At 38.0% G+C, this 26,810-nt stretch overlaps 1 protein-coding gene across 1 annotated transcript; it reads left to right on the top strand.

The window, feature by feature from the left end:
* The first annotated feature begins 162 nt into the window (after positions 1 to 162).
* On the top strand, positions 163 to 26,605 carry LOC128866680 (poly [ADP-ribose] polymerase). Its single transcript, XM_054107589.1, has 7 exons — positions 163 to 398; positions 458 to 599; positions 8,542 to 8,884; positions 8,945 to 9,469; positions 11,172 to 11,741; positions 13,665 to 13,821; positions 25,315 to 26,605. Exons 1-7 carry the CDS (start codon positions 285 to 287, stop codon positions 26,446 to 26,448), a joined length of 2,985 nt encoding a protein of 994 aa, XP_053963564.1. The 5' UTR covers positions 163 to 284; the 3' UTR covers positions 26,449 to 26,605.
* The last annotated feature ends 205 nt before the right edge of the window (positions 26,606 to 26,810 follow it).

The following is a 26,810-nucleotide window of genomic DNA, read 5'->3' as shown; positions in this document are numbered from 1 at the left end:
TTGACAGCTAATAGGTATTTTCCATTGTCTTAAGAACATTCTCTTGTATAATCTGAAGGTGAGTAAATACCAAATACTTGTCCCGGTTATTCAAGTTCTACATATGGCCTGTGGAAGTTGATCTCTGTAAACAGCTGTTAAGTTAAATCGATTTGCATCACTACTCAAACGATTATTTTTCGAAATAGAAAATTCCCGGCATCTATTATTGAGCGGGTTTTGTGTTTTAGTATTTGGAGTGAAGCATAATTAATTGGAAATAATTTTTATTCTTTATAATTCTGATGGATTTAGAACTACCTTATAAAACTGAATATGCTAAAAGCGGCAGAGCCTCTTGCAAAATGTGTAAGACTAGCATCCCTCAAGGATCGCTTCGTCTTGCTGCCATGGTTCAGGTTTGTGAAATCTGTAGAAGGATAGCAAAACAATAATTAACTTATGTTTTGTTTTGTAGTCTGCGTTTCATGACGGAAAGCAACCGATGTGGTTCCATGAGGATTGTTTTTTCAAAAAGCAACGACCACAATCTGTAGGCGATATAGAAAACTTTGAAAACATTCGATTTGAAGATCAGAAGAGATTAAGGTTGAAAGTTGGTAAGCATTTGCATACAATTGTGAAACTAATTGTGATTTTCTGTCATGATAAAAAGTTTGCTCTACATTTTGGCCACAAAAGTTTTGCTTTGTTTGTTTAAGGGAGAGGATCTAATTAAAAAATAATTACATAAAAATGTAGTCGATATATCACCGTTCTTATTTATGGTATTTTTTGTTATAAATTATCTAAGAATTAATGTAATTTAACGTTAAAAATATTTTTTTTTTTTCACAAGTTTCAAATAATGCCTTATTGCTTTATGCTGTAAGGCTATTATCTTCGAAGTGTTGGAGTGCGAGGAATTATAAAGTGGTTGAGGTACCTCTTACTAAAATACAATATTCACCAAGTTTCATTGAATACATTATTACATTTTGCGTAAAATTGCTCATGACGGATTACACTAAAGCCAATGGGCGCTATTACAAACACTTATTTTACTTTTGAATACAAATACCGAAAAATAACAATATTAATTTATACATTTTCTTTTATTGATGGAACAATTGATTTGCAACTTATTTTACTAAATAGCACTATATATTTTTTTAAAACTCTCATTAAAAATGTTTAAAACGTTTGTAATGTCGTACAAAATAAATGGTGCTAGCTTTCCAATACTACCACGAAAAGTTTGCTTATAATGCTTAAGTTCGAGAACCCTATTTAAAAATGTAACTCACAAATATAGTCAATATATCAGCCTTTTGATTTACAACACTTTTATAAATTACCATTTAGAATTAACAGGAATATTTAAAGCTAAAAATGCGTATTTTTGCATAAGTTTAAAAATATGCCCTGTACCACATGCACCTTTTACTTAAATGCAAACACAGAAAACGAACAATATTCACTTTATATTTATTTTAAAGCTTTTTTTGCTAAATAATAATCTGTATTATATTAAAATTCTATTATTACCAATGCCCTTCTAAAAGTTTGTAATACCGTGCAAAATAAATGTGCGGGACGCACTGTCAAAGGAATGATAATGAGAAAACATTAGCAAGAAACTCCCCAGTCAACCAAAAGGGAACAATTTTGTATACCAATTTTTTTAGAAAATATAAAACAGCGTTATGAAATCGGCAGGGAATATCAGTCCATTATACTGCGGTAACAGAAAGGAGGATTTTATTGATTGAGAGCTATGATACTGAGCATGTTCGTGGGCCGAAGGTTCACGCTATTCTGAGTCTCTATTCTGCATTAAAAATTATTTTGAATTATAAAACCTTATCTAAATGCATATATTTTAGGGTATAACTTAAGAATACGCACCGCTGGAAAAACCCTGGATAGAACTTTTGTGGTTTTTAAAATGAGTGAAATTAACCCTTGGCTTTCGATAAAATAATATTTTCATAAATATTGAAATTTTCAACAAAAACATTTGTGCCGGTGGCGTTTTTTTTTTGGTTTTGTTTTTGTTTATAAACACTTATAAATTTCGTGATAAAACAACATTTTCATATAAAGGGTTTTTCAATTGGCGCGGGTTGATTTTGGCGCCCTGTGGCAGCCATTTTGTTTTGGTGACATCTGTCGAATCTTTTGTTTATTATTCAGTTGTTTATGCCAAATCATCATGGCAAGTTACATGATTGAACAGCACGCTCAAATGATAAAACTTTATTATCAAAATGAGTTGTTGTTGTTGTTGTAGCAGCATAAACATTCCCCATACTTACATACACTCAAAATGAGTGTTCATTAACGCAAACGTTGCGCGCATTGCGCCCATTTTTCGGTAGACGTGGTGGCCCTTCCAATTTCTTATGGCCCATATTGAACCATATGGACCTAGACGACATGTGGTTCCAGCAGGACGGCGCTACGTGCCACACAGCAAACGCCACGATTGACATTCTGCATGCATACCCGCCCTTATTGAAAAACCCTTTATATTATAAATTATAAAACCTTAACTAAATGCTTGCTGGGTTAACAATTGCGTTAGACATTTCTCTTCAACGTACAATAAGCAGTGCACGACGGTATTTTATGCTTTTCCTGGGGTTCTCAAGTTGGGCATTTTATAGTTACAATGGTGGGCCCTTCCTCTGTTGTTGTTGTTGTTGTTGTGTTGTAGCAGTAACTTTGGCCTGTCAGTGTAGTGTAAATCACCGGACGTCTTCGTCTAGCTCATCTAACGGTAGGGTCAGGAAACTTGCTGTTTCGACAGGTTAAGTCCAGAGGGAGAGGGGTGTTAGATGATTGGGTTTGATCGGGCATGTGAAAAGGTGGTTAGTGTCGTGCGGGGTGCCTTCACATTTCGGACATATGTTTAGTATGTCGGGGTCGATTCTGGATAGATAGGAGTTTAACCTGCTACAGTATTCAGAACGTAATTGTGTCAAAGTTACGTGGGACTCTCGGGAAAGTTGAAGCTCTTCGTCTGTAACGGGTGGTGGTTGTACTCGGATGACGGCATTCGGGGGTCGGGAGCTTAAGGAAGTGGTAAGAGTCTCCCGATGAATGTCGTTAATTATCTGTTTGTACACAGTCCCATCCAGTAGTTGTCGGTCTGTTTTGTCCTGGATCTCGTCCGCGTAATTGAGGAGATGCCTCCTGACGTGCCTGGGAGGCGGCTAAGGCTCAAGCAGATATCTGCATGGGTGGGACCTGCGTTAAAACCCTAACAGGAACTGCCTGCTGAGCAGTTTATTATGCTCCTTTACAGGGAGCATATGGGCCTCGTCGTGTAGATGTTGAAGTGGGGACATCAACAGACATCCTGTCGCAGTCTTAAATGCAACTTTTTGTAAGGGAATGCCAAAACTTTAATGTCGCAAGTTTGCTAACCTTTAATTATTGAATCATGTATAAGAAAACGGGTTTCGGTTTATTTCTGTTTATTTATAAAATTTTATGTAATTGCTACATTCGTAACCGAATGTGTTCCGATCGTACTAGACGCCTTTGAATCGATTATCGCTAATTTAATGCACGATTAACTGAAGAAACTATACATCACGAAATAGATCAGCATACTGGATCTGATGAACGGCTACGGACAGTTACCAATGGAAATCTTGAGTTAACAATACGTTCTTAAGTAAACAGCGTTCATCATCCCAGGACATGGACTATTCAAGTGGCGGCAGATGCTCTGCGGTCTCCATGTAGCTTCAGCAACTTTTCAACGAACGCTCGTTTCGGTTCCGACATGAAGCCGCATCCTTTAATTGCCATGGGAAAACATTCCACTTATAAGTGAAGAGGTAAGGCTACGAAACGTAAGGTGGCACCAAACTATGGACTATTCGAAGTCCTTACTGGGAGAGCATACTAAAAGGAGATTTTAGAAACTCATTACCCTTCCTGAGGACAAACTTAGAATGCTTACTGAAATAAATTTATTGATGCCTTTCCATTGATGAATAATAAATGTGCTTGTTTAAATTTTCGTGATGCGAGCTTTGAAGAATTTATTATTTCTATTTTATAATAAATTTGAATAATATTCTTAAATTAAATGATATCAGTAAGAGCTTTGATACTTTTATGTTCAACATCTAGATATATTTTCTAACACTTTGTCTCCTCTTCCATGTAGGTTATGTAAATGGCATGGTAGACCTCAGCTTTGAAAAGTTGAAACATGAAAGAAACAAGTAACACAAACTATATAAACGCTGTCAATGCCTTTGACAAATTTCTTTATAATCAGTAGATAAATAGGCTTGAATCTAAACTTTGGAATTTGATTGTTTTATACGTGCGGTTGTTTACTAAAAACTGTCGAGCACTTCGCTAAGTTATTCACATCGAACTTTGCGTGCGATAATGATATTGACGCCACTGTCCATCCCACTTAGATTTTGGATCTCTTATTTTTCTCTGAATCAGATGCTGCTAATGCTATGTCCCTAAAAAGTGATATTGATGGTTTCTGCTCTTATTTTTATAAAACATAAAACACACATACATAAACAGTAAAATCTATGTATGTTTTATGCCACATCCTAAATCATTTTCTACTGGTCCCTTTATTAATAGTTGGGAGGAAATAAAATTAAGTCTCGAATTACAGAGCTGTTTTTAAACTGTTTTGTTTTTAGATTTTTTTCGAGTTTTGAACTTCGACCTCATAGTCTTATGCGCCCTTTTAAACTCTTTGTTCGAAAAAATCGTAAATTTTTGCATTTAAAAGTATAGCTGAACCGCACCAACATGGATTTGTGCCGGTCGTTCCACTGTTACCAATTTATCATCTTTTTAAGATAATTTTCAGCGAATTATTATATATGCCTTTGACAAGGTTTTACATGCAATATTGTTATATTACATAAACTATGATGCATTGGGTGTAATGCCATTTTCCTAACATGGTTAAAATAATCATATTTTCTCAACAGATTATTGTTTGTTGAAATCGAAAATGCAATTCTAATTCTTTTGTCGCAATATCGAGCGTCCCCCAGGGTAGCAGCCTGGCCCCTTTACCGTTTTTCTTGTTTATAAATGATATGGGTACTTGTTTTAAAAATTGTAGTTTTTTTATTGTTCGCCGATAATCTTGGATGGTTCGTAGAATAAAATATACTGTACCTCTCACGTCCTGTATTTATAAAATGATTTAAGTTTATAATTTTTTTAGTTGGTGTGACAGTAAAAAGTTATCGTTAAATATAAAAAAGTGCTTTTATGTGGCATACATTAAATCTCAGAACACTTATCCTCTTAAATATTTTAAATTACCAGATAATTACTGTTAAGGGGTTATATACCTTGTGTTGGACTAAAAAATCTAAAATTTTTTATGACATATTCTAAAAGTAAAGGGTGGCGCAAAATTAACCATTCAACTTTTTACTAAAACAAAAAAATATTTTGAATGACGGAAATCTTTATTTTGACCCTTACGTGCCCTTACGATATTTGCAAATATTATAAATCTTTCCATAATTGATTAATTTTGCGCCACCTGTTACATCATCTTAAAAATATAAATTCAAAAAATCATAAAGATCGGAGCACTAGAACGAAAGTTACAGACCGTGGAGGCGCGCGAACTTATCCATAAATGAAGTGCATGCAAATCTTTAGACGCGATTATCTCGAAGTCGTGGTTTTTGAAAATTACTGTCGCGGTGATCATTTATCAAAAACTATTTGATCGATTTGCATAAACTTTTTGACGTGATAACGTCTTATAATTCGATTTAACTGGCTGCACGCACGAAAAAATGTGTCGTTACCTTGCTCATATGTCGTTACCTTGCTCATTGCATTGAATGAACTGCAAGCGAAAGCGCGGAACGAACGACAAAGCAAACAAAGCAAACGAACGGCAACGTTCGACATCTTGCTCTCTCCTACTTAAGTGAGCGTATATATGTATGTATATGCGCATATGTACATATATAAATTCACGTATTTGTATTTGCATATGCCTTCTTATTAATTATTATTAATTTGATTTACTTGAAGAATTTAAAATAAAACCAAGTTTGTTAATAATACCTGTTGTTTTAATGTTATTACTAATTTTTTTATTATATATGAAGGAAAAAATGTATGGTAATATTTACCACATACCTTATAAGATATGTTGTATACTAATATATGTATATAAACATGCATATACATATACAATTTCGCGCAATTTTCAAAAAGAACAAATCCATATGTAAAGATGCATACAAGTCATATGGACATATCAAATATACGAATCTATTCCGTACGCAAGCAAATGTAAGCTAATGTGCTTGAACTGCAAGCGAGAGCGCGGAACGAACGACAAAGAGCACAATCGGCCCCGCGTTCGGCAACGTTCGACATCTGAGCATATATGTGTATGTATATGTATGTATATGCGCATTTGTATATAAATTCACATTCTTGTATTTGCATATGCCTTCTGCCTGTGTCATTGGTAATGAACCATTTCTCTATTGAGAATAGGACGATGATAGAAAAAGTAGGAAATGAAAGGGAGTGTTTCGAGTGTAAAGTGTCTTGAAAAAGGCAAATCGATGATGCTGCGTCTTAGTGTTGTTGACTTATTAACGCCTGATACACAATCGAAATTGAAGATGTCTTTCATGAATTTGATAAATGTTTCGTAATTTTTCACGTTTGTGTAAATGTAACTTGACCTATTCCATTGCAATTCCATTTACTTCCTCCTCTATATCCATACAAAATATCTATCAAACAAATAAAATTAAAATTTTGTTTTGAAAATTGCAACCATTCCATCAATATTTTCTTATGACGTTGTCACGTTAAACTATCGTCAGTAAACCGACTTTACAGACAACCTCTTTTTTGACGTGATAACGTCTTATAATTCGATTTAACAGGCTGCACGCACGAAAAAATGTGTCGTTACCTTGCTCATTAGTGTTACCTTGCTCATATGTCGTTACCTTGCTCATTGCATTGAATGAACTGCAAGCGAAAGCGCGGAACGAACGACAAGGCAAACAAAGTAAACGGACGACAACGTTCGACATCTTGCTCTCTCCTACTTAAGTGAGCGTATATATGTATGTATATGCGCATATGTACATATATAAATTCACGTATTTGTATTTGCATATGCCTTCTTATTGATTATTATTAATTTGATTTACTTGAAGAATTTAAAATAAAACCAAGTTTGTTAATAATACCTGTTGTTTTAATGTTATTATTACTATTTTTTTTATTATATATGAAGGAAAAAATGTATGGTAATATTTACCACATACCTTATAAGATATGTTGTATACTAATATATGTATATAAACATGCATATACATATACAATTTCGCGCAATTTTCAAAAAGAACAAATCCATATGTAAAGATGCATACAAGTCATATGGACATATCAAATATACGAATCTATTCCGTAGGCAAGCAAATGTAAGCTAATGTGCTTGAACTGCAAGCGAGAGCGCGGAACGAACGACAAAGAGCACAATCGGCCCCGCGTTCGGCAACGTTCGACATCTGGCTCTGTCCTACTTGAGTGAGCATATATATGTATGTATGTATATGCGCATTTGTATATAAATTCACATACTTGTATTTGCATATGCCTTCTTCCTGTGTCCATGGTAATGAACCATTTCTCTGTTGACAATAGGACGATGATAGAAGAACTAGGAAATGAAAGGGAGTGTTTCGAGTGTAAAGTGTCTTGAAAAAGGCAAATCGATGATGGTGCCTCTTGGTGTTGTTGACTTATTAACGTCTGATGCACAATCGAAATTGAAGATATCTTTCATGAATTTGATAAATGTTTCGTCATTTTTCACGTTTGTGTAAATGTAACTCGACCTATTCCATTGCAATTCCATTTACCTCCTCCTCTATATCCATACAAAATATCTATCAAACAAATAAAATTAAAATTTTGTGTTGAAAATTCCAACCATTCCATCAATATTTTCTTATGACGTTGTCACGTTAAACTATCGTCAGTAAACCGACTTTACAGACAACCTCTTTTTTAATTATTCGAAGTTACAACCTCGTGAATCTGAACGGTTCACTTTTTATAAATTTGTGCATAGTTCGCTGGAATTAATTTTTTTTTTAATTTTTCAATCCCTCAAAAATTGTTTTTTTTTGGTGCAAAGTGGTTTTCATATCGAGAAAAAAGTTTTTTGCGTGAATAAACCATTCAGATTCACTATAAAAAATTTTTCTACAAATTCATTTCATTTTTTTAATTTCAGTTGAGCTGCTCATACGCTACTGTGATCACCGCACGCCTCTTCTAAAAAACGGCGTTTCAGGGGAGGGGCGATATCAACAATAAATAATATTTTTTTGAATAAAAACACAAAACTGTATTCTTCGAGAGTTACCCTGGGTGTAGTTCTCGACTCAAGTTTCGCTCTAATGAAAAATAAACCATTACATATGTATTTATATTTTCTTTTATGGACATAAGATGGATCCTATTTAAAAAAAAAATCGTTACTTTTAATTATAGATAAAAGTTCGGCTGAACCAGTTGTTAGCTCTTCTAAAAAGGGGAAAAAACGATCAGCTACGGAAAATTCTGCACTGAAAGATTTTGGTATCGAGTACGCTAAGTCTGGCAGAGCCGCATGCCGTGGATGCGAACAAAAAATTTTAAAGGACCAGGTACGCATTCGGAAAACAGTATACGATACGGAAGTTGGAATGAAGTATGGAGGTCAACCATTGTGGCATCATGTAGAATGTTTTGCTCAGCTACGTAGCGAACTTGGCTGGTCTGAAAAGGGCGATTGTCTTCCCGGATTTCAAAGCTTAAAAAAGGATGATCAATCTGATGTCTTAAAGCTTTTACCGTATGTAACTAAACATAATTAATGAATTAAAAGTTATGGGTTTTTCTTTATTTAAAATAGGGCTATTAAACTCGAAGCTGGGTTGGAGCCCAAGAAGGCCAAAATTGAGCAAAATTCTAAAGAGGAAGAAGAACTCGATAAGGAAATAGAAAAACAGTCTAAACATATATTTAAGCTTCGTGAAATGGCAGCAGATCAAATGCAAAAGCAAGACATTAATTCTTTGTTAGAATACAATAATCAAGAACCAACGACCGGAGATTCGGAGAAACTTTTGAATCAACTAGCAGATATGTTGGCGTTTGGAGCTTTGTTGCCTTGTCCTCAGTGCAAGGGATGCCAGTTATTATTTAGCAAGTCTGGCTATTTGTGTAATGGACAATTAACAGAGTGGACAAAATGTTCAAATCTTATAAAAGAGCCAGAACGTAAGCCTTGTAAAATACCAACAAATTTGAAGGAGAAATATAGCTTTTTACAAAAAATCAAAAACAAGACGGGTTGTCGGATTGTTAAATATATCCCCCCCAGTATCGCAGTTATTTCCAAAAGTGTGCAGGCAAAAACTGAAGATGAGTCAACTGAGTAAGTATATTTCTCAAATTATTAATAATTATAAATATTTGATAATTAATATTTATTTAGAATTAGATAAAAAAAAAAATTATTTATTTACAATTATATGCATATAAAATAAAGCTCGTTCTCATAATTTTACATATACTATGGATTCAGCGGGTGCCTTATATTTCATTAGTAAAAGTACTAACCAAAGCTTTCGGTTGGGTATTATTAATTTTTTAATAAAAACAAAGTAGTTATTTAAAGCATATCCCGGTTATTATTGTTATCACTACTGAGTATTTTGTGGTCGTTTTCCTATGGACTCAATGTCAAAGTGAAATTTAAAATGTAACATTTTTAGAACAAACAATTTTTCCGTTGGCCGCTAAAAAAACGTTTTAACTTTGCAGTAGTCGTTTATCATTATGAAGAACGTTTGTTTGCATAGCCTAATATAATATGTTAATATATATATATATATATAATTGGCGCTTAAACCTTTTTTGCGTGTTTGGCCGAGCTCCTCTTCCTCTTTCTTGTGTGCGCCTTGATGTTGTGGCACAAATGGAGGGACCTACAGTTTTAAGCCAACTCCGAACGGCAGATATTTTTTATGAAGAGCTTTTTCATGGCAAAAATGCACTTGGAGGTTTGCATCTCTCTGACGAGGGGCAACCGATATGAGAGACAACCGGTTTCGTCATTTGGTGTATCTTGCCCATAGCAGGCTTCGAACTTGCGTACTTATGAATGAACCAATCGGTTTTTACTTCTGGTAAGCGCACCAACATGGTGGTGATATCCTGCCGGGCAGCTGGTATAATGGCTCTTTATATGTAAAATATTTCGCTCGACATCATCTGACCGGACAATGTACCGGTGTCTTATTTGAATACCTCAACTGAAGCCTTCACAGATCCCCGGAGCTTACTAGAGCAGCATCACTTCCTCTCTTTCTAACCACTCCCTCCGCACTCCAAATTCTGTGTGAGGTATATAATATACCCTATGATCTGAAAGTACCGGGAATGTTTAAATAAAACAAAACAGAGTTCAATTTCAGGCAAATTTATTTTATCTCCTTCAAAATATGACCCGTCTGAAGCAGCACACATGTGCCAACGTTTAACCCAGTCCTTCATAAACCTCTGGTAGGCCGACGAAGGGATGACCTTCAGCTCGGGTCTTTGATCTCCTCTATCAACTGAAATCCCCCTCCATGAAGTGGTAACTTCAACTTGGGAAACAAAAAGAAGTCGCATGGGGCCATATCAGGTGAATACGGTGCTTGCACGATGGTATTTACTTGGTGTTTGGTCAAATAATCCAGCACAATTTGGGCTCTGTGCGATGAAGCGTTATCATCATGCAAAATTCAATAATTGTATGCCCACATTTCCGGCCGACGATCCGATGGCGCTAAAAAGTGGCAGATGTGTGTCTTACAGTCCTACCAACATAAGAAAAAATATGGACCGGTTCCCACGTGCGCGGTTCGTTTAAATTAAACATTCCCGGTACTTTCTGATCATAGGGTATACCAGACATATCGAGGAAAACTTTTCGTATTTCCTCCGTAAAGAAATGTGCGTTCGTTATATGAAGAAAATGTGGTGAAACCATAAGGGTTTTATATGATTCTACCTATGTATACTAAAACTTTTTGCTCATGATATTTAAGAAGTAATCATTGATTTGAACACGTATTTTTTTATTCTTTCAGACCTAAAGTTAAACGCGAACGGCCACCTCTTTACAATATGAAGTTTGCTTATATTGGTCCGAAAAATGGCGAAAATAAAATAAAGGTGCGTTTGAGTAAACTAGGTGGGGAAATTACAACAAAAATAACTGAACATACTGCGGCAATATTTTCAACAAGCGATGAGGTAGACCGTATGGGAGCTCGAATGAAAAAAGCAAAAGAGCTTGGTATTCATGTGATACCTACAAATTACTTGGATATGGTAGAAAGTAGCTCTTCAAACGTAATTAATTATATAAGCAGTACGACTATTTGTGATTGGGGCACTGATCCCAACTTGCGTATTGTGCCAGAGGTCGCAAGTACAAATAAATCAAAAAGTATTTATACCAAATCAGTCGCAAAATCAATGACGTTGAAAATCCAAGATGGATTGGCTGTGGACCCAGAAAGCGGGCTGCAAGACATCGCCCATGTTTATGTGCATAAAAAGGACAAATATAATGTTGTTCTCGGCTTAACAGATATTCAACGCAATAAAAATTCTTACTACAAACTACAGCTTTTGGAGAGCGACACTAAAAACAAGTAAGACATACAGCCCTATCGCTAACTTCATATTGACAAATCCTTCCCATAAATTACAATTTATAAAAAAAATTTGCGAATCTTTCTTTTTGTGTCATTTTGTAATTTGTAGGAATGTAGCATGGAGTTAGCGCTAAGATTGATAATTTTTATCAAATCAAGCCATTCTTTCCTTAATATATCTTGATTAATAGTAAATATGAGCCCGTCAGAGTAAAAGAAAGACACCAAGACTGAAGAAGAAAGCTAGTGCAAATGCGAGAAATGCGAAAACTTATTGCCGTTTTTTTGCTCACAAGCAAAGCACATTGAACAGGTAGTAGCAGTAGAGCAAAAACTAGAGATTTGTATGATGGTTTTGTTTTTGTCCCTGAAAATTGTTAGTTTAGAGTGACTTAAGCAGAATTTGTCAATTTAGAGACTAATTAAAACGAAAAAAATCAAAACAGCTGCTTTATTGATACTACCTGCTCAATATGTCTTGCTCTCAAGTATAAAGTGGCAAAAAATTAATCATCCAACTTTGCACCACTTTATATATGATGTTCCATTTATTAACCCAGTTTTTTTGTTTTTATTTTGCCCTGAATCTGATAGAGTAATATCTTTTTTTTTTCAATGATAAATATAAAAATTTATTTTTAAGAAAATGTTTGAGGAAATTTTCAAATTTACGCGATGGTCACGTTTTTTCATATTATTGTAAATAAAACGCGTCGCAAACGGTTTTTGTTTTGAAAGAATGACCCCATTATCATTGGAAAAATGGATTTGTTTCAAACTGGTGAGTCTCAAACTGGTGGATCAGATTCATCGGATGAATTTGACGTATCAAATGGAGCTGGGTACAGAGTATAAATACCTTTCAGATTCATCCGATGATAAATCGGACAGCGAGTTGGAAGTAAAACGAGGTCAACGTGCTGGACAACGAGGGGATGTTTACCATAAATATTTAAACAAATTCATAAAATTTACGATGTTACATTGCTCACAAAATAACACAGAAAACTTTACTATCCAATGAGAAATATGCGGAACATTTTACATTTTATTTATTTATTTTATACTTAAAAACGAAAACTTGTTATTTATTCTTTGAACGCAAATTGGCGCATAATTGAAAGTGGCGTTATAAACCGGAAAGAGCATTGAGGGTAATTTCTAGCAATACAAAATTTTTTCGACACCAGAACAGACTTCGCTCTTTCTAACAAACTTACAGAACCGCTACTAAAATGTACGAAATTTCGAAGTGGCTTTCTATGCATATTTGAAACATTCCTTAATTTATTTGTTAATTTTGCTGTTCAGCTGAGCAGCGGATGCTGCCTTTGAGTTATACAGGTTAATTTGTAAAACTCATCCTTAGAGACAGGCTGTAGACCAAGTCAACGCAAGCGTACACCGAGCTCGGGTCGAACAGGTGCCCAACGCGGTTTCGGATACATCCTCTGGGAGATGACATTAACGATCACTCGTAGTACTTTCTGATGGTTCCGTAACTTACTACTCCACCATAGTCGTCGAAAGCTAGGAGCGCAGCTCTATTGGGCACAAAACAAACGTACCGCAGCTTTTCCTTGCCTTCGCCAACTCGGTCTATCCTCCAGCTATCTGTGGATAGTCCTTCGTTGCCAAGTTGGATAAGTTTCGAAATTTCTTGCGGCTTGGAGGGATCAGCTGGCACCCAGACTCAGGTCCAGGCCCACGGCGTGATATTGTTCTTAGTATCTTGGATTGTTGTTGTTATTGTATTATTTATTTATTATATATTTCCTCTGCTGTCATCAGTAAGTTTATATATGTCCATCATTTTCGAACCAAATATTGAAAAACCAGCTTAGCGATATGAATGAACCGCTCTTTATCCTCTCATGCCTGCTAATCTTTTGATCTATATATTTTCTATTTTTTGTACAGGTACTGGATTTTCCGTTCTTGGGGCCGAATTGGAACCACCATTGGAGATCACAAATTGCAAAGTTTTGCAGGCCTAATTGAAGCCAAGCAATCGTTTTATGAAGTTTACCGTGATAAAACTGGAAATGAGTTTGATAATCGCCGTCATTTTGTTAAGGTATGCATGTTTCCCATTGTACTGATTTGATTATTTTACTAAAAAATTATAATGTCGATATTATGTGTAGACAGTTTACAAAAATTAAAAAAACTATCATTAATGATACTGATCATCATTGATACTGTTGAGAAACCTTCGATTCGAAAAAAAATTGGAAAAGTTTTGCATTATTAGCAAACAACTTATTTCTAATTTTTATTATTTACACTTTTGGAAAAGTCCTTTGACTGTTTCATAAAAAAATATTATTGAAGCAAAACAAAAACCGAACAGGAGGAAGAAGGAAGCAGGGTCTTTGGATTGGAGAATGATGACCGAATGATGACTATTGCGTTAATTCTTGATCCTTAACCTTAAGCCTTATATCACAGCCATTTTTTTAATACTTTATGGTACTGTTTTTTATCACATAAATTGCAAGTGCACAGAATATTAACAACAAAGTCCTTAGAAACAAAACCAGTTTCTTGTTATAAAGGGTGACCAATTTAGGGCTATCGCAATTTAAATTGAAATATATATAGAGCTAAAACCTAACGCTAATGAATTGAACACCATATTCACCAAATTTAAACATCTTCGAAAACGTTTGTGAATGTTAAGCTAGAAAAGTTTATAGATCAGATATCTTGACTTATCAAAGCGATTAAGCAAGCCATTTGACTGAACTATATACCCCAGTTGGACGATTCAAAAACCCCTTGTAACCCCTTGAAAGTCTCTAGTCCTCACGATATTAAAATTGAAGAAAGAAAATTTTTAGATATGCGATTCAAGTGACGCGGAGTGTAGGTATAGTAAATAAGGAGTTATGTACTTGCGATCTATTGCAGATAATTGCTTATGTAGTTCGCTTTTCTTACTGATTTCAAACAAACTCCTTTGTTGTTTATTATAAATGTAAAAAGGGTATTGCTTTATATAAGTTACATTTCTCTTAATCTAAAAAAGAAAACAAATTTTTTAGCAGGACTGCGGCTATTGAGTAAATATGCATTTATAATGAATTCTACACAAATTGGTTTGACCGTATCGTGATGTAATTCCAATAACCTGATTTTGTACTAAAAAGCCAAGGTAGATGCTGCGTGTCGGAAATAGGTTAGTATTGTCGAGTCAGCACACTAATGCACTCTATTTATGCCGGCAAGAGATTTGTTAACTTGGCTAGGGTTAACTCTCACAATCGACACTGTTGACAGTGCACGCTGTTGTTGGTTGTGGCTAAAATTTTCTGTTTAAGTTTGTGTTATATTTCAATTAAAGATTTTATGTATAAATATTCTCGGTTTATCTAAGGCTTCGAGTTTACATTATGCTTCTTAAAATTGTCATATACTTTTTAAACATTGGACGTCTATCTTAACTAGGATTTTCTCTAAATTATCCTTAGCATTTATGTTGTGTGTTGTATTATCCTCGTCTGATGAGATATCGTATCGAGTTGACGCCAACATTTTCTATTGCGAAGCGAACGTTCGTGTCGGATCTCGATTCTTACGTGACTATAAAGGTTTTATGTCAAAGTTTCGGACCAATCGGAGCAAAGTTGAGGGAGTTACTGCATCCTTACCGAGGAGATTTGACAATTTTGTTGTTTTGCAACCGATTTTTATGCTTTTTGCAAATTAAGAAAGGCTAATGCTTCTGGAATTACGTGCCGAAACTTCAAGCCAAATTGAGCGAGTTATAGCACTTTTACTGAAAGGCTTTATGTCAAAGTTTCGGGCCAATCAGAGCAAAATTGAAGGAGTGCAGCTTTGTTTATGTCAAAGTTTCGGGACAATCAGAGCAAAATTGAGGGAGTTACAGCATCTTTACCAAGGAGATTTCACAGTTTTGTTGTTTTGCAACCGATTTTCATGCTTTTTGCATATTTGGAACGGCTGACGCTTCTGCAATTTCGTGCGTTCAAGCTAATCAGAGCAAAATTGAGCGAGTTACAGCATCTTTACAAATGAGATTTGACCGTTTTGTTGTTTCACAACCGATTTTCGTGATTTTTGCATATTTAGAAAGGCTGACACTTCAGGCTACGTGCCGAAATTTCAAGCCAATCAGATCAAAACTAAGCGAGTTATAGCAGGTTTAAAGTATGAAAGGTTTTATGTCAAAGTTTCGGGCCAATCAGAGCAAAATTGAGAGAGTTACAGCATCTTTACCAAGGAGATTTGACAGTTTTGTTGTAGTAGGTAAAACAACAAAGAGTGTGTCAAATCCAAACGCAACCAATTTTACTATCGTTGTATTATATAATATTTAAAATGGAATACAATACCGTCTAGAACAGCAAGGATGATGACTATGATGAAAAACAAAATTGTGAGGGGAACTTCGGCTGCCTCGTCGCTTGTGAGATTCGGCAGCCGAATTCTGCACGATCATTTCACATGTATTCACACACTCGTCCAATCAGTCGATGTTCAGACCCAACGAAGTGTCATTGGTGGATTTTTTTTCGTATATCACCAACACAGTTTTTTTGTAAACACATCCCAAGTGACCTAAGCCCACCAGTTGATTCTGTCAAATTCACTCAGAGTGAATAACGGTATGTTAAAGAGCACCCCTTTAATAATATTTTCACCATGCTATAACAGCACCACCAACAACATCTTGACCTATCAACAATAAATTTCCATGGCATAAAAACACCATTAATGTAAACAAGCAAACGCGTATGTAAACAAACGATTATAAAATATGTACAGAGAAGTACGTATGTAAACAATGCAGTAGAGCGCTGCCAGATATTCAAAAGTTAGCTTGAAAAAGATGGAGATGATTCTGTTTTGGTGACATCTGTCAAATCTTTTATTTATTATTCAGTTGTCTATGCCAAATCATCATGGCAAGTTACACGATTGAACAGCACGTTCAAATGATAAAACTTTATTATCAAAATGAGTGTTCATTAACGCAAACGTTTTTCAATTGGCGCGGGTCGATTTTGGCGCCCTGTGGCAGCCATTTTGTTTTGGTGACATCTGTCAAATCTTTTATTTATTATTCAGTTATCTATGCCAAATCATCATGGCAAGTTACACGATTGAACAGCACGTTTAAATGATAAAACTTTATTATCAAAATGAGTGCTCATTAACGCAAACGTTGCGCGCATTGCGCCCATTTTTCGGTAGACGTGGTGGCCCTTCCAATTTCTTATGGCCCATATTGAACCATATGTCCCTAGACGACATGTGGTTCCAGCAGGACGGCGCTACGTGCCACACAGCAAACGCCATTTTATTCCATTTCAACATCTACCCGCCCTTATTGAAAAACCCTTTACTTACACTGAATAGCCATACTGTATCGAATATTCTAGCAACCAGTTTCTGGTGTAGCGCCATTCTGAAACATCCAGCAACTTTTGACATTTTGCTTTGATTAGCTATTCGTGTTCAATATGTTTTGCGGATGAGTACCTAATGCACTCTACATGCACGTAAAAAGTTTAAAGCTCGAAATAAAATTAAGGCCGGCGGGCCAATTAGATGTCCTAAATTCAGTAGTTTTCGCGAAGCGTTGTAGGATGAGAAAAAAACAATTAGCCAAATGAAGTTTTGGGGATAGTTTAATATATATTTGAACTAAAAAAAAAAATTTTTACAATCTCCAACAATATATTGTAAGCCGAGTTATCAATAGATTCCCAGAGCGCCTTGCCACTGAAGTATCCAACTTCTGTACAAGATACAACTTGCAATTTTCATCTGAAAACAAAAAAAAAAAAGATTATTAATTTTGATGTAATTATCTTCGATGTGAACTAAGAAAATTGGGAGAAACACGTAAAATTCGAATTTTTGGGGAAGGTAGAAAAAAAAAGTGGTTTTTCAAGGAAACAAAAACTCTTCAACTGGGTAAAAAAGTCGCTTAAAAAAGTTTTTGGATGTTTTTTTTAGTTCACATAGAAGAGAAAACAATACTGAAGATAACGCATTGTGAATGAAATGGATAGCTCGTTTAGTTTTTTTGCAATCGTGTACATAAATTAGGTAAAATCGTGAAAATGAAAAGCCGAGAAAACGCGCTTCAAACTACAACAATAAGCGCACGGTTGCTCGACGCCGCACTACGCTCGGCTCTGTAGCTCTGCAAATACTTGGAATTTAACTCTGAAAATTTGTGTCTCATGTTCTTGAATATCTAAGCTATTGATTTCAGGAAAAAAAAAAAAGTCGATTTTTTTGATCTTTTAATTGGCCCGCCGGCCTCAAAAATTACGCCACCTGTATAACAAAAAAAATATATCAAAGAAGGAATTAGCAATAAGCGACAACTACATTACAAAATTAAAAGTTGGTTGGTTGGTTGGTTAGAGTGGTGATTCATCCAGAATCCAACTAGCGCTTCCGCACCATTTTGTTGCCACATCCTCGTTACCAAATTGTTTAACAGTTATTTGCAGCAGGACTATATCCAGTCTGTGCGGTTTAGGAACCTTATTAGGTTGTTGACGTCTACGCCAGACAGTTGCTCGAGACTCTCGAACAGCGGTTTGCCCAGGGTTAACATTCTGTCCTTCCATAGGGCAGGGCATTCACAGAGGAAATGGAAGATTGTTTCCTTTTCCTCCGGTTGTTTACAAATGTGACAGTATGTGTTGTGAGGGATGCCCGTTTTGGCGGCTTGTTCTCCGATAGACCAGAAGCCAGTTATGACTGCCGTAAGTCTGCAGGTGTCCCGTCGTTTCATGTTTATTAATGTCAACGATTGCTTGAGGTTGTAGGTGAGCCATAACGTTCTGCTGATTTTGCATTTCGTCTGGTCTCTCCATCTACAATCTGCAATTCGAAGGTATTTTAGGGAAATTGCATTCTTGACCGCACCTAGTGGAGTGAATACTGGTACTGCAAGAGCGCTATTCATGGCAGATCCCCCTCTTGCCAGTTCATCAGCTTTTTCGTTACCTTCTATGTTCCGGTGTCCCGGGACCCAAATCAAGGTTACTCTATGGTTTTCACTCAAGTTGGTGAGGCTATTCCTACTTTGCTCCACCACTTTAGAGGTTGTTATAGTCGCGTCCAGCGCCTGGATTGCGGCGTGGCTATCCGAAAGAACAGCGATATTGCCCTTAAAAGAGGAATCTGCGATTAGTAACCTACAGACTTCCCCAATTGCTAGTACTTCCGCTTGGAAGACGCTGCTGGTATTAGGGAGACGCACAGATTTTTTAATTCCAAGTCTATGAGAATATATACCAGCTCCAACACCACAGTCCATTTTACTGCCATCTGTATAGACTGTGGTATCGAAGTTGTTTAGAGAGAATCCCTTATTCCATTATTTTTTAGATGGAAAGAGTGTGGCAAAATTCCTATTGAACGTTACCATCGGGACGATGTAGTTAGTCCTCACCGAGGTTAACTGAGTTTGTCGCAATAATAGACTAGCGTGACCATAAGTTTTTCTTTTCCAGCGACCCGCTTCATTTAACCTAAATGCACTCATGGTTGCCGTCTTCTTTATATGTAGGTCTATTGGAATAACGTGTGTCAGTGCATTGAGAGCCTCTCTAGGACATGATCTGATTGCACCGACCGTTATTGCACAGGCTGATCTTTGTATTCTGCCGAGTAATTTGGTATTGTACTCTCTCCCTAGAGCTTTCCACCAAACTACCGAACCATACGATAAAATGGGTCGTATAACCGCCTTATACAGCCGTAATGTATGCTTAGGTTGAAGACCCCAACTTCTTCCAAGCATACGTTTGCAGGCATATAAAGCAATTTCTGCTTTTCTTACCCGTTCTTCGACGTTTAACTTCCAGCTAAGTTTGGAGTCCAAAATTACCCCTAAGTACTTTGCACTGGTTGATAAAGCCAGAGTTTGTCCGCTGATATTTGGTAGGGTAAAAGTTGGTACCTTGTATCTGGTGGTAAAAAGCATAAGTTCTGTTTTACGCGGGTTTAAACTTAGCCCACATCCTGTGGCCCAAGAGTTAAGCTCGCCTAACGCCCTTTGGATGATCCCACTGATCGTATTTGGACACAGTCCTGACACCATTAACACCACATCATCAGCGTACGCCACCACTTTTACCCCACCTCCGTCAAGTTTTGTTAAGATTTTGCTTATCACACATAGCCAAAGAAGTGGAGATAATACTCCCCCTTGTGGAGTGCCCCCGTGGACCTTCTTGATTATGTTGATATTACCCATATTAGCTTTGATGATCCTCGTTTCTAGCATGGAGATGACCCAGTTACTAATGCAACTGTCCACCTCCAGGTCTATCAACCCCCGTTGGATGTCATCTGTGCTAACATTGTTAAAGGCGCCTTCGATATCCAAGAATGCCGCCATGGTATAATGTTTGCTCTCTAGAGAGCCCTCTATTGTTCCGATAACCTCGTGAAGCGCCGTCTCCGTAGATTTGCCTTTAAGGTATGCGTGTTGTGCAGTTGATATACCAGAGCTCTCCAAAGAGCTTCTGAGGTGCGTATCCAAAAGTCTTTCAAAAGCTTTTAACAGGAAAGACGAAAGACTGATTGGCCTGAAGTCTTTCGCTGATTCATGTCCTCTTCTACCTACTTTTGATATGAAGACGACCTTGACTAGTTTCCAGCTGTCTGGAATTTGGCCTAAGTTTAAACACGCTTTAAAAATTTCCTCTAGCCATGGTAGGATACAGTCCAAGGTTTCCTGTAACATCTTTGGAATGATCCCATCTGGCCCCGGAGATTTAAAGGGTGAGAAAGATTTGATTGCCCATGCAACTTTTTCTTTGGTAATAATTTCATTTGCAAGATGCTGTGGATTATATTGGCTCCGCCCAATGTTTCCCCTCTCACTTTCGTAAGCGCTGCATCCCGAAAAATGCGTGTTTAGCAGAAGCTCTAGCGATTCTTCTGCTGTAGCAGTCCTAGTTCCATCAGGTTTCTTGACCCAAGAAGCCATAGAGTGGTCTTTGGAAAGAACCCGGCTAAGCCTAGCGGAATCCCTAGTGGATTCGATTGACGAACAAAATTCCCTCCAGCTCTCTTTTTTGGCGGCCCTGATTGCCTTCTTGTACTGTCTCCGACTTTCTCTATACAATTCCCAATTTCCCGTCGAGTAGCTGAGGTTAAACGTTGATCTAGATTTTTCCCTTAGTTTTAAAAGCTCTCTACTCCACCAAGGAGGGTGAGTTTTTTTGCTAAATTTTATGGGGCAGGACGTTTTGTAGGCCCTACTAAATGCCTTTTCCAGTGTTATGACCCTACTCTCAAGGCTTTCCGTGAGAGTGATTTGAGGGATAGGAGTCCCTCCTATCCTCTTGTTTATTGCATTTTTGAACCTCTTACAGTTGGTTCTTAAAGGATTTCGATACGGTAGGGGTGGATCTACCTTAAGATCCAAATCGTAGAGGATCCAACTATGATCAGAAAAGGACCTTTTATTGGATACCCTCCAATTATCTACCCTTACTAAGCTATTTCCAGACAGTAGAGTAACATCAATCACTTCCTTCCATCCTCTGAAGTACTCCGTACTAGGAAAGGTGAAAGTGGGAGTGTTACCCCTGTTACATACCGATAAGTTAGTATTAATAATAAAATTATATAAAGACTCACCTCGGTCGTTTGTCTCGGAGCTTCCCCACAACGCATGCCTCGCGTTGGCATCGCATCCGAGCAGCAGGTTCTTGTTTCTGGCTTCACACACAAGCCGACGAGCCTCCTCGGGTGGTGCTGGCCGATCATGTGCCATGTAGATGGAAGCCAGTATGATGCCGACACCGTCAGCGGCTTCTACCTCCACAGCCGTCACATCCTGTGAACAATATGATGGGATTAAAAATATGTTCAAATGTTTCTTAGCTACAATACAAGATCTGGGGTTACCTTCAGTCCGTTTGTAGAAAAGGTTGTGGTTGTTCCCAGTGAACCCCTTCACCTCGGTGCTCCGCACCCAGGGCTCCTGGGTTAAAGCGATGTCGACGTCCTCCTCCGCCAGGAGAACGGTTAGGTTGTCCGTTGCAGTCCGCGAGTGCTGCAGGTTTATTTGGACAACCTTGAGACCCATGCTGCTTGTCGCTTTACAATTTGACGGCGTCGCCAAGCTGCACTCCCGGGTGCTGCTTATTAACGCCATCGTTTTTGGTAGATGCGGCGTCGTCAAGTTGCATGTCTGTGAGCAACTCGTTGGCGCCGTCAACCTTGTCCTGTTCATCCTCCGGATTTGCAGATCGGAATATCTTCAGTTGCGTTTTCCTGACGCCGAACCGAAGTTTATTGTCCACTTTTCCCAGTGGCTCGATACTCTCCTCCGATATTTGGAGAAGGAAGGACACACTGTTCTTTTGCGGAGCCTCCGCTTTGATGATGCTCCAGTCATCCATCGGAACAGTGCGGTTGTGTGCCTGCAAGTATGGAATAAGTTGCTTGGCTTCGAATTCCATGTTCGGGATCCAGATGCGAGCCCTCGGCCGTCGAGGGATTTCGCTGGCCGGGATTAGTTTGAGCCTCAAACCTTCCCAGTCGCTCTGGATCTTGCCCACAACTGTTTGCAGGAAGTTAAGGGAGAGTTGATCGTCGCACTTGATCACTCTGTATCCGCGGACCACCTCCATTGAATCAAATCCTGGCACATGACCCTCCGGGTTTGCCATGATATGATCGACGACAATGCGGGACAGCCGTGCCTCGATTTCGGACCACTTATCCGATGCAGGTTTACCGCGGTTTGTTATTTCATCAACCAACGCTATTTGCAGGTGATCCCATGCCACCTCATTAAATGAGCGTTTGGTTGGTTTTGGTATTGAAGCAGTGTGAACCGACACTTTGTGCTTCTTTGTTGGTTTGTCGCTTTCGTCCTGCGAACGATTGCGTTTCACGGCTACTGCCTTCTGGGTGGCCTGGAACGCCAGGTACTCATCGACCACCTTTTGGCACCTTGCCTTATCGGCCGCGTCCTTTGGATGAGTTTTACCTTCAGCCTCATTTTTATTTATTCTTCCGAGAATAGTCAGAGACCTCTGGTAAAGCTGGACGGGCCTTTTTTAACGTTTTGGCGCTTTTGCCCCTTGGCATCAGCGGATGTGGATGGTTGATTAGAGGTTGATGGCGTGCTGTGGCCCACAGCTTTGCCATCAACCGTCTCTTGGCTGGAGGCCAAGAGTTCGTCCTCTGAGGAAGTTCCCAACTTCCTCAGTTCGTTGGTGTCGGTCCGAGTTGTCCATTTGTCCATCTGTTGTGTCAATGGGTGCGCCCGTTTATCCGTTCGTTTTGGGTCTGTGTCCGTCCGTTTGTCCGTCTTCTTTGTAGCCTTATCCGAATTTTTTTGTTTATTTTGTTCGTTCATTCTGTTTCGTATGGTCACCTGCCCTTCCAGAAGGCTGCACATGTCGCCATGTGCGGTGACCAATGAGGATTTAGGGGAAATAAACAGTCCGCCATGGCAGCGCCCCATACCATGGTAAGGCCACCGTTACAACCTGAGGCGGCCTGGTGTCAGGAGGGCTCCGTTAAAAGACAGCCTAGTTTTATCCCCCGGCTGCCAAACGCACCCAATAGGCACGGGTCGCGTTACACCTTGGGTTGAGGGAGTTTTTTTAACGAAGTTTACGTCTTCGACCTGTGTGGTTCACGGGAGACCTACTCTCCTACCTTCCATATCTGGGAGGCGTTCCCCTATCCACCACCTGGGGACGCGCCCTATAGGGATTAAAAGTAATTCGCCAACAAATTCGTCTGGGATGACGAGTCTAATCGAGCTATGCCCAACGTCACTGCATGCAATTTTAGTGAATATGTTGGGTATGACTAAAATCTTATATTGATACTTCGTTGTATTTTGTGTGTTCATGTGAAACCACAAAAGTTGGTTCCCCTAGCGGGCTCAACGGATGGAAGTCCCTGCTCTAAACTATCCAGTGACGCATCAAAACGAACGAAAGAATTTCATCTAAATGGTCCAGCCGTATTTCTCTGAACTTCGTAGAGATCTCTATCCGCAAACTGGAACTTGAGGGTCGTACCGGGACAGTCTTTCCAGTTAGCCAGGATGGCAACGAGGGGAAATCTCTACCAAGTCTGGTACCTCTGTCTACACTGACGGCTCCAAGATGGAATCGGGAGTCAGAGCTAAATTTTTCTCTAAATCAGCCGATTTATCAATTTCCTTAAAACGGCCGAATACTGCTAGTGTTTTTCAGATAAATGTATTTGCTATTCTGCAGGCATGCAGAATGCTTAAGGAACGCGTAGGGAGGGAGATATTAAAAATGTTTTCCGATAGTCAAGCAGCGATCAAGGCTCGCACGACGCCATGAAGCTGATGAAAACTGTTCAACTTCTGTAAGGAGGAGATCAAAGCTCTTGGGTGTGCAGTTAACATTTCTTTGATCAGCGTTCCAAAATATAGGAATATAGAAGGAAGTGAAATTGCTGATGAGCTTGCGAAAAAGGGGTCGACTGAATTTTTTTCAGAGGTCTTCCACCCTATATTTATTATTAAAGGGGAATTGCACAACATATTTCTCAGTAAAGCGAATATCAGGAGCTCTATTTTGTGTGTGCTATTTATAAAACCCGTTGTCCCAACGCTATTTAATTTCCAAACTCCTACCTAGGGCCTACCGGTCATTGGATGATCGGCACACACGCGGAAAAGCTAGGTTTACCATTTAATCCCCATTGCAGAAGCTTTGAGGACCTTTCTGAGAAGGAGGATATTGAGTGCTTTCTCTGTAAATGCCCTGCTAAGACGATTAAGCTCACTGGGAGTTCCTTTCGTTGACAGCCTGGGGCAGTGTTCCAATCTAAATCCCATTACCCTTCTCCGTTATATCAACAACTCTAGTTGGCTGTAGTTATCTGCTGGTTGTAGATGTCTTAATCATAATCTCAAAATGGCGCTTTAGAGCTACTTGGGTATATAAAAGATGATATTTATTTTTTGAATATAATATCCAGCATATGTCCGCCGAGGCTACGAGTTGCATGTTCCATTCGATCGGTCCAATAAATCGATTGTTAAGAGCGCTGTATGGCAAGTTGCGCCATCTTGTTGAAACCAAATGTCGTCGATGTTTAGCTGATTGATTTTTGGGAACAAAAATTTCGTCAGCGTGGCTTGAGCGATTGAAGCGCTCGTCATTCACCGTAAAAGCAGCTCCTTCCTTATTTCGAAAGAAATAAAGACCGATGATGCCTCCAGTGCTCTATGAACTTCCCGAATATATATATATATATATATATTTCTTTTTTTTAATAAATTTTCACGATTTGGGAGCATTGTTCTGGCGTTAAACGCTTCATGATGACTAGCCAACCTTTACTGAACAGAAGTGCAACACAGTTTGCCATTCTCCGTTGTCATACCATAGATACTGAAATTGATAGTTCTCATGCAGCTAAAAAATCACCCGATATAAGGATTATCAACCAGACTGTTGTTTAAATATTACAAGTACATACTACTTTTGAAATGCAGCCCAATAAGCAATCATTTATTTATTTATATTAACGTTCAAAACCATTGTTTACTCTTCAGGTTCCTGGTCGAATGTTCCCAATCGAAATCGATTATGAGGACGAGAAGATAGTTAATGACACGGAAAAACTCAAAATTCCATCAAAACTAGACACATCGGTTCAAAGTTTAATGAAACTATTGTTTGACATTGACACTATGAAAAAAACAATGATGTTATTTGATTTGGATATGGAAAAAATGCCATTAGGCAAACTAAGTCAGAAGCAAATTAAAGCAGCATACAGTGTGCTCACTGAAATTTATGAGCTCATACAGCAGAATGGGGGTAAAGCCAACTTTATTGATGCTACTAATCGATTTTATACTTTAATCCCACATAGTTTTGGGGTTCAAAGTCCCCCAATTTTGGATTCCATTGAGCAAGTTGAGAAGCATCGCCAAGTCCTTGATTCTCTTTTGGAAATTGAATGTGCTTTTAGCATGTTACAAGCTGAAAGTAAGGAAGAAGACGTAAATCCACTGGATAAACATTATGAGCAACTAAAGGCAAAACTTGAACCTCTAGATAAAAATAGTGAAGAATTCAAGACACTTGAAACTTACGTCCGAAACACCCACGGAGAAACACATAAAATGTATGAGCTGGAAATCGTTGACATATTTAAAGTAGCACGTCAGGGCGAATCGCGACGTTATAAACCATTTAAGAAACTTGAAAACCGGAAACTTCTTTGGCACGGATCTCGACTTATAAATTTTGCTGGTATTTTGTCACATGGCTTGAAAATTGCACCACCCGAGGCTCCCGTCACAGGTTATATGTTTGGAAAGGGAATATACTTCGCAGATATGGTCTCGAAATCTGCAAATTACTGTTGCACTACTTCTCAAGATTCCACAGGTCTAATGCTTTTATCAGAAGTAGCTCTTGGCGATATGATGGAATGCACCTCTGCAAAATACGTTACCAAATTACCATCAAACAAATACAGTGTTTTAGGTCGTGGGCGCACCATGCCTGATCCGAAAGAGTCGCTTATACGAGAGGATGGGGTGGAGATACCACTTGGTAAACCAAAAACTGATACAAATTTAAAAACTTCTCTTCTATACAACGAATACATTGTATACGATGTTGCCCAAGTAAATATCCAGTATCTTTTCCGTATGAACTTTAAATACAACTTCTGAAACCTATGAAATAAAGATTATAATTTTGGTAGAACAACATGCCATACTCGTATTAAAATATTAATGATAACTTGCGAATATATGTTATAGCTTACATTGTCGTAATTGATGTACTTTTGTTCAATAAATGGTTTTGACAACCCCTCATTAAAAATTATCTATTGGTATTGAATGTTGTAGGGGGCAGTACAGATTTATTTATTTATTTTATTTTAAAAAGCTTACATGATAATAAAAATATTAGGTAAACTGAAGTAAACGCTGTGCTAGCAGCAGAGGCTTTCACCTAGCTGGTGATGTATGTTGGGTCAGATACGACAGAGTAGGTCGGTTTTCTTTAGAAATTTATAAATTGAGTATAT

This window comes from Anastrepha ludens, chromosome 2 (assembly GCF_028408465.1).
Source record: "Anastrepha ludens isolate Willacy chromosome 2, idAnaLude1.1, whole genome shotgun sequence".
Classification (NCBI taxonomy): domain Eukaryota; kingdom Metazoa; phylum Arthropoda; class Insecta; order Diptera; family Tephritidae; genus Anastrepha; species Anastrepha ludens.
Note: the sequence above shows the minus strand (reverse complement) of the source record. Positions and strands in the feature narration are given on the sequence as shown.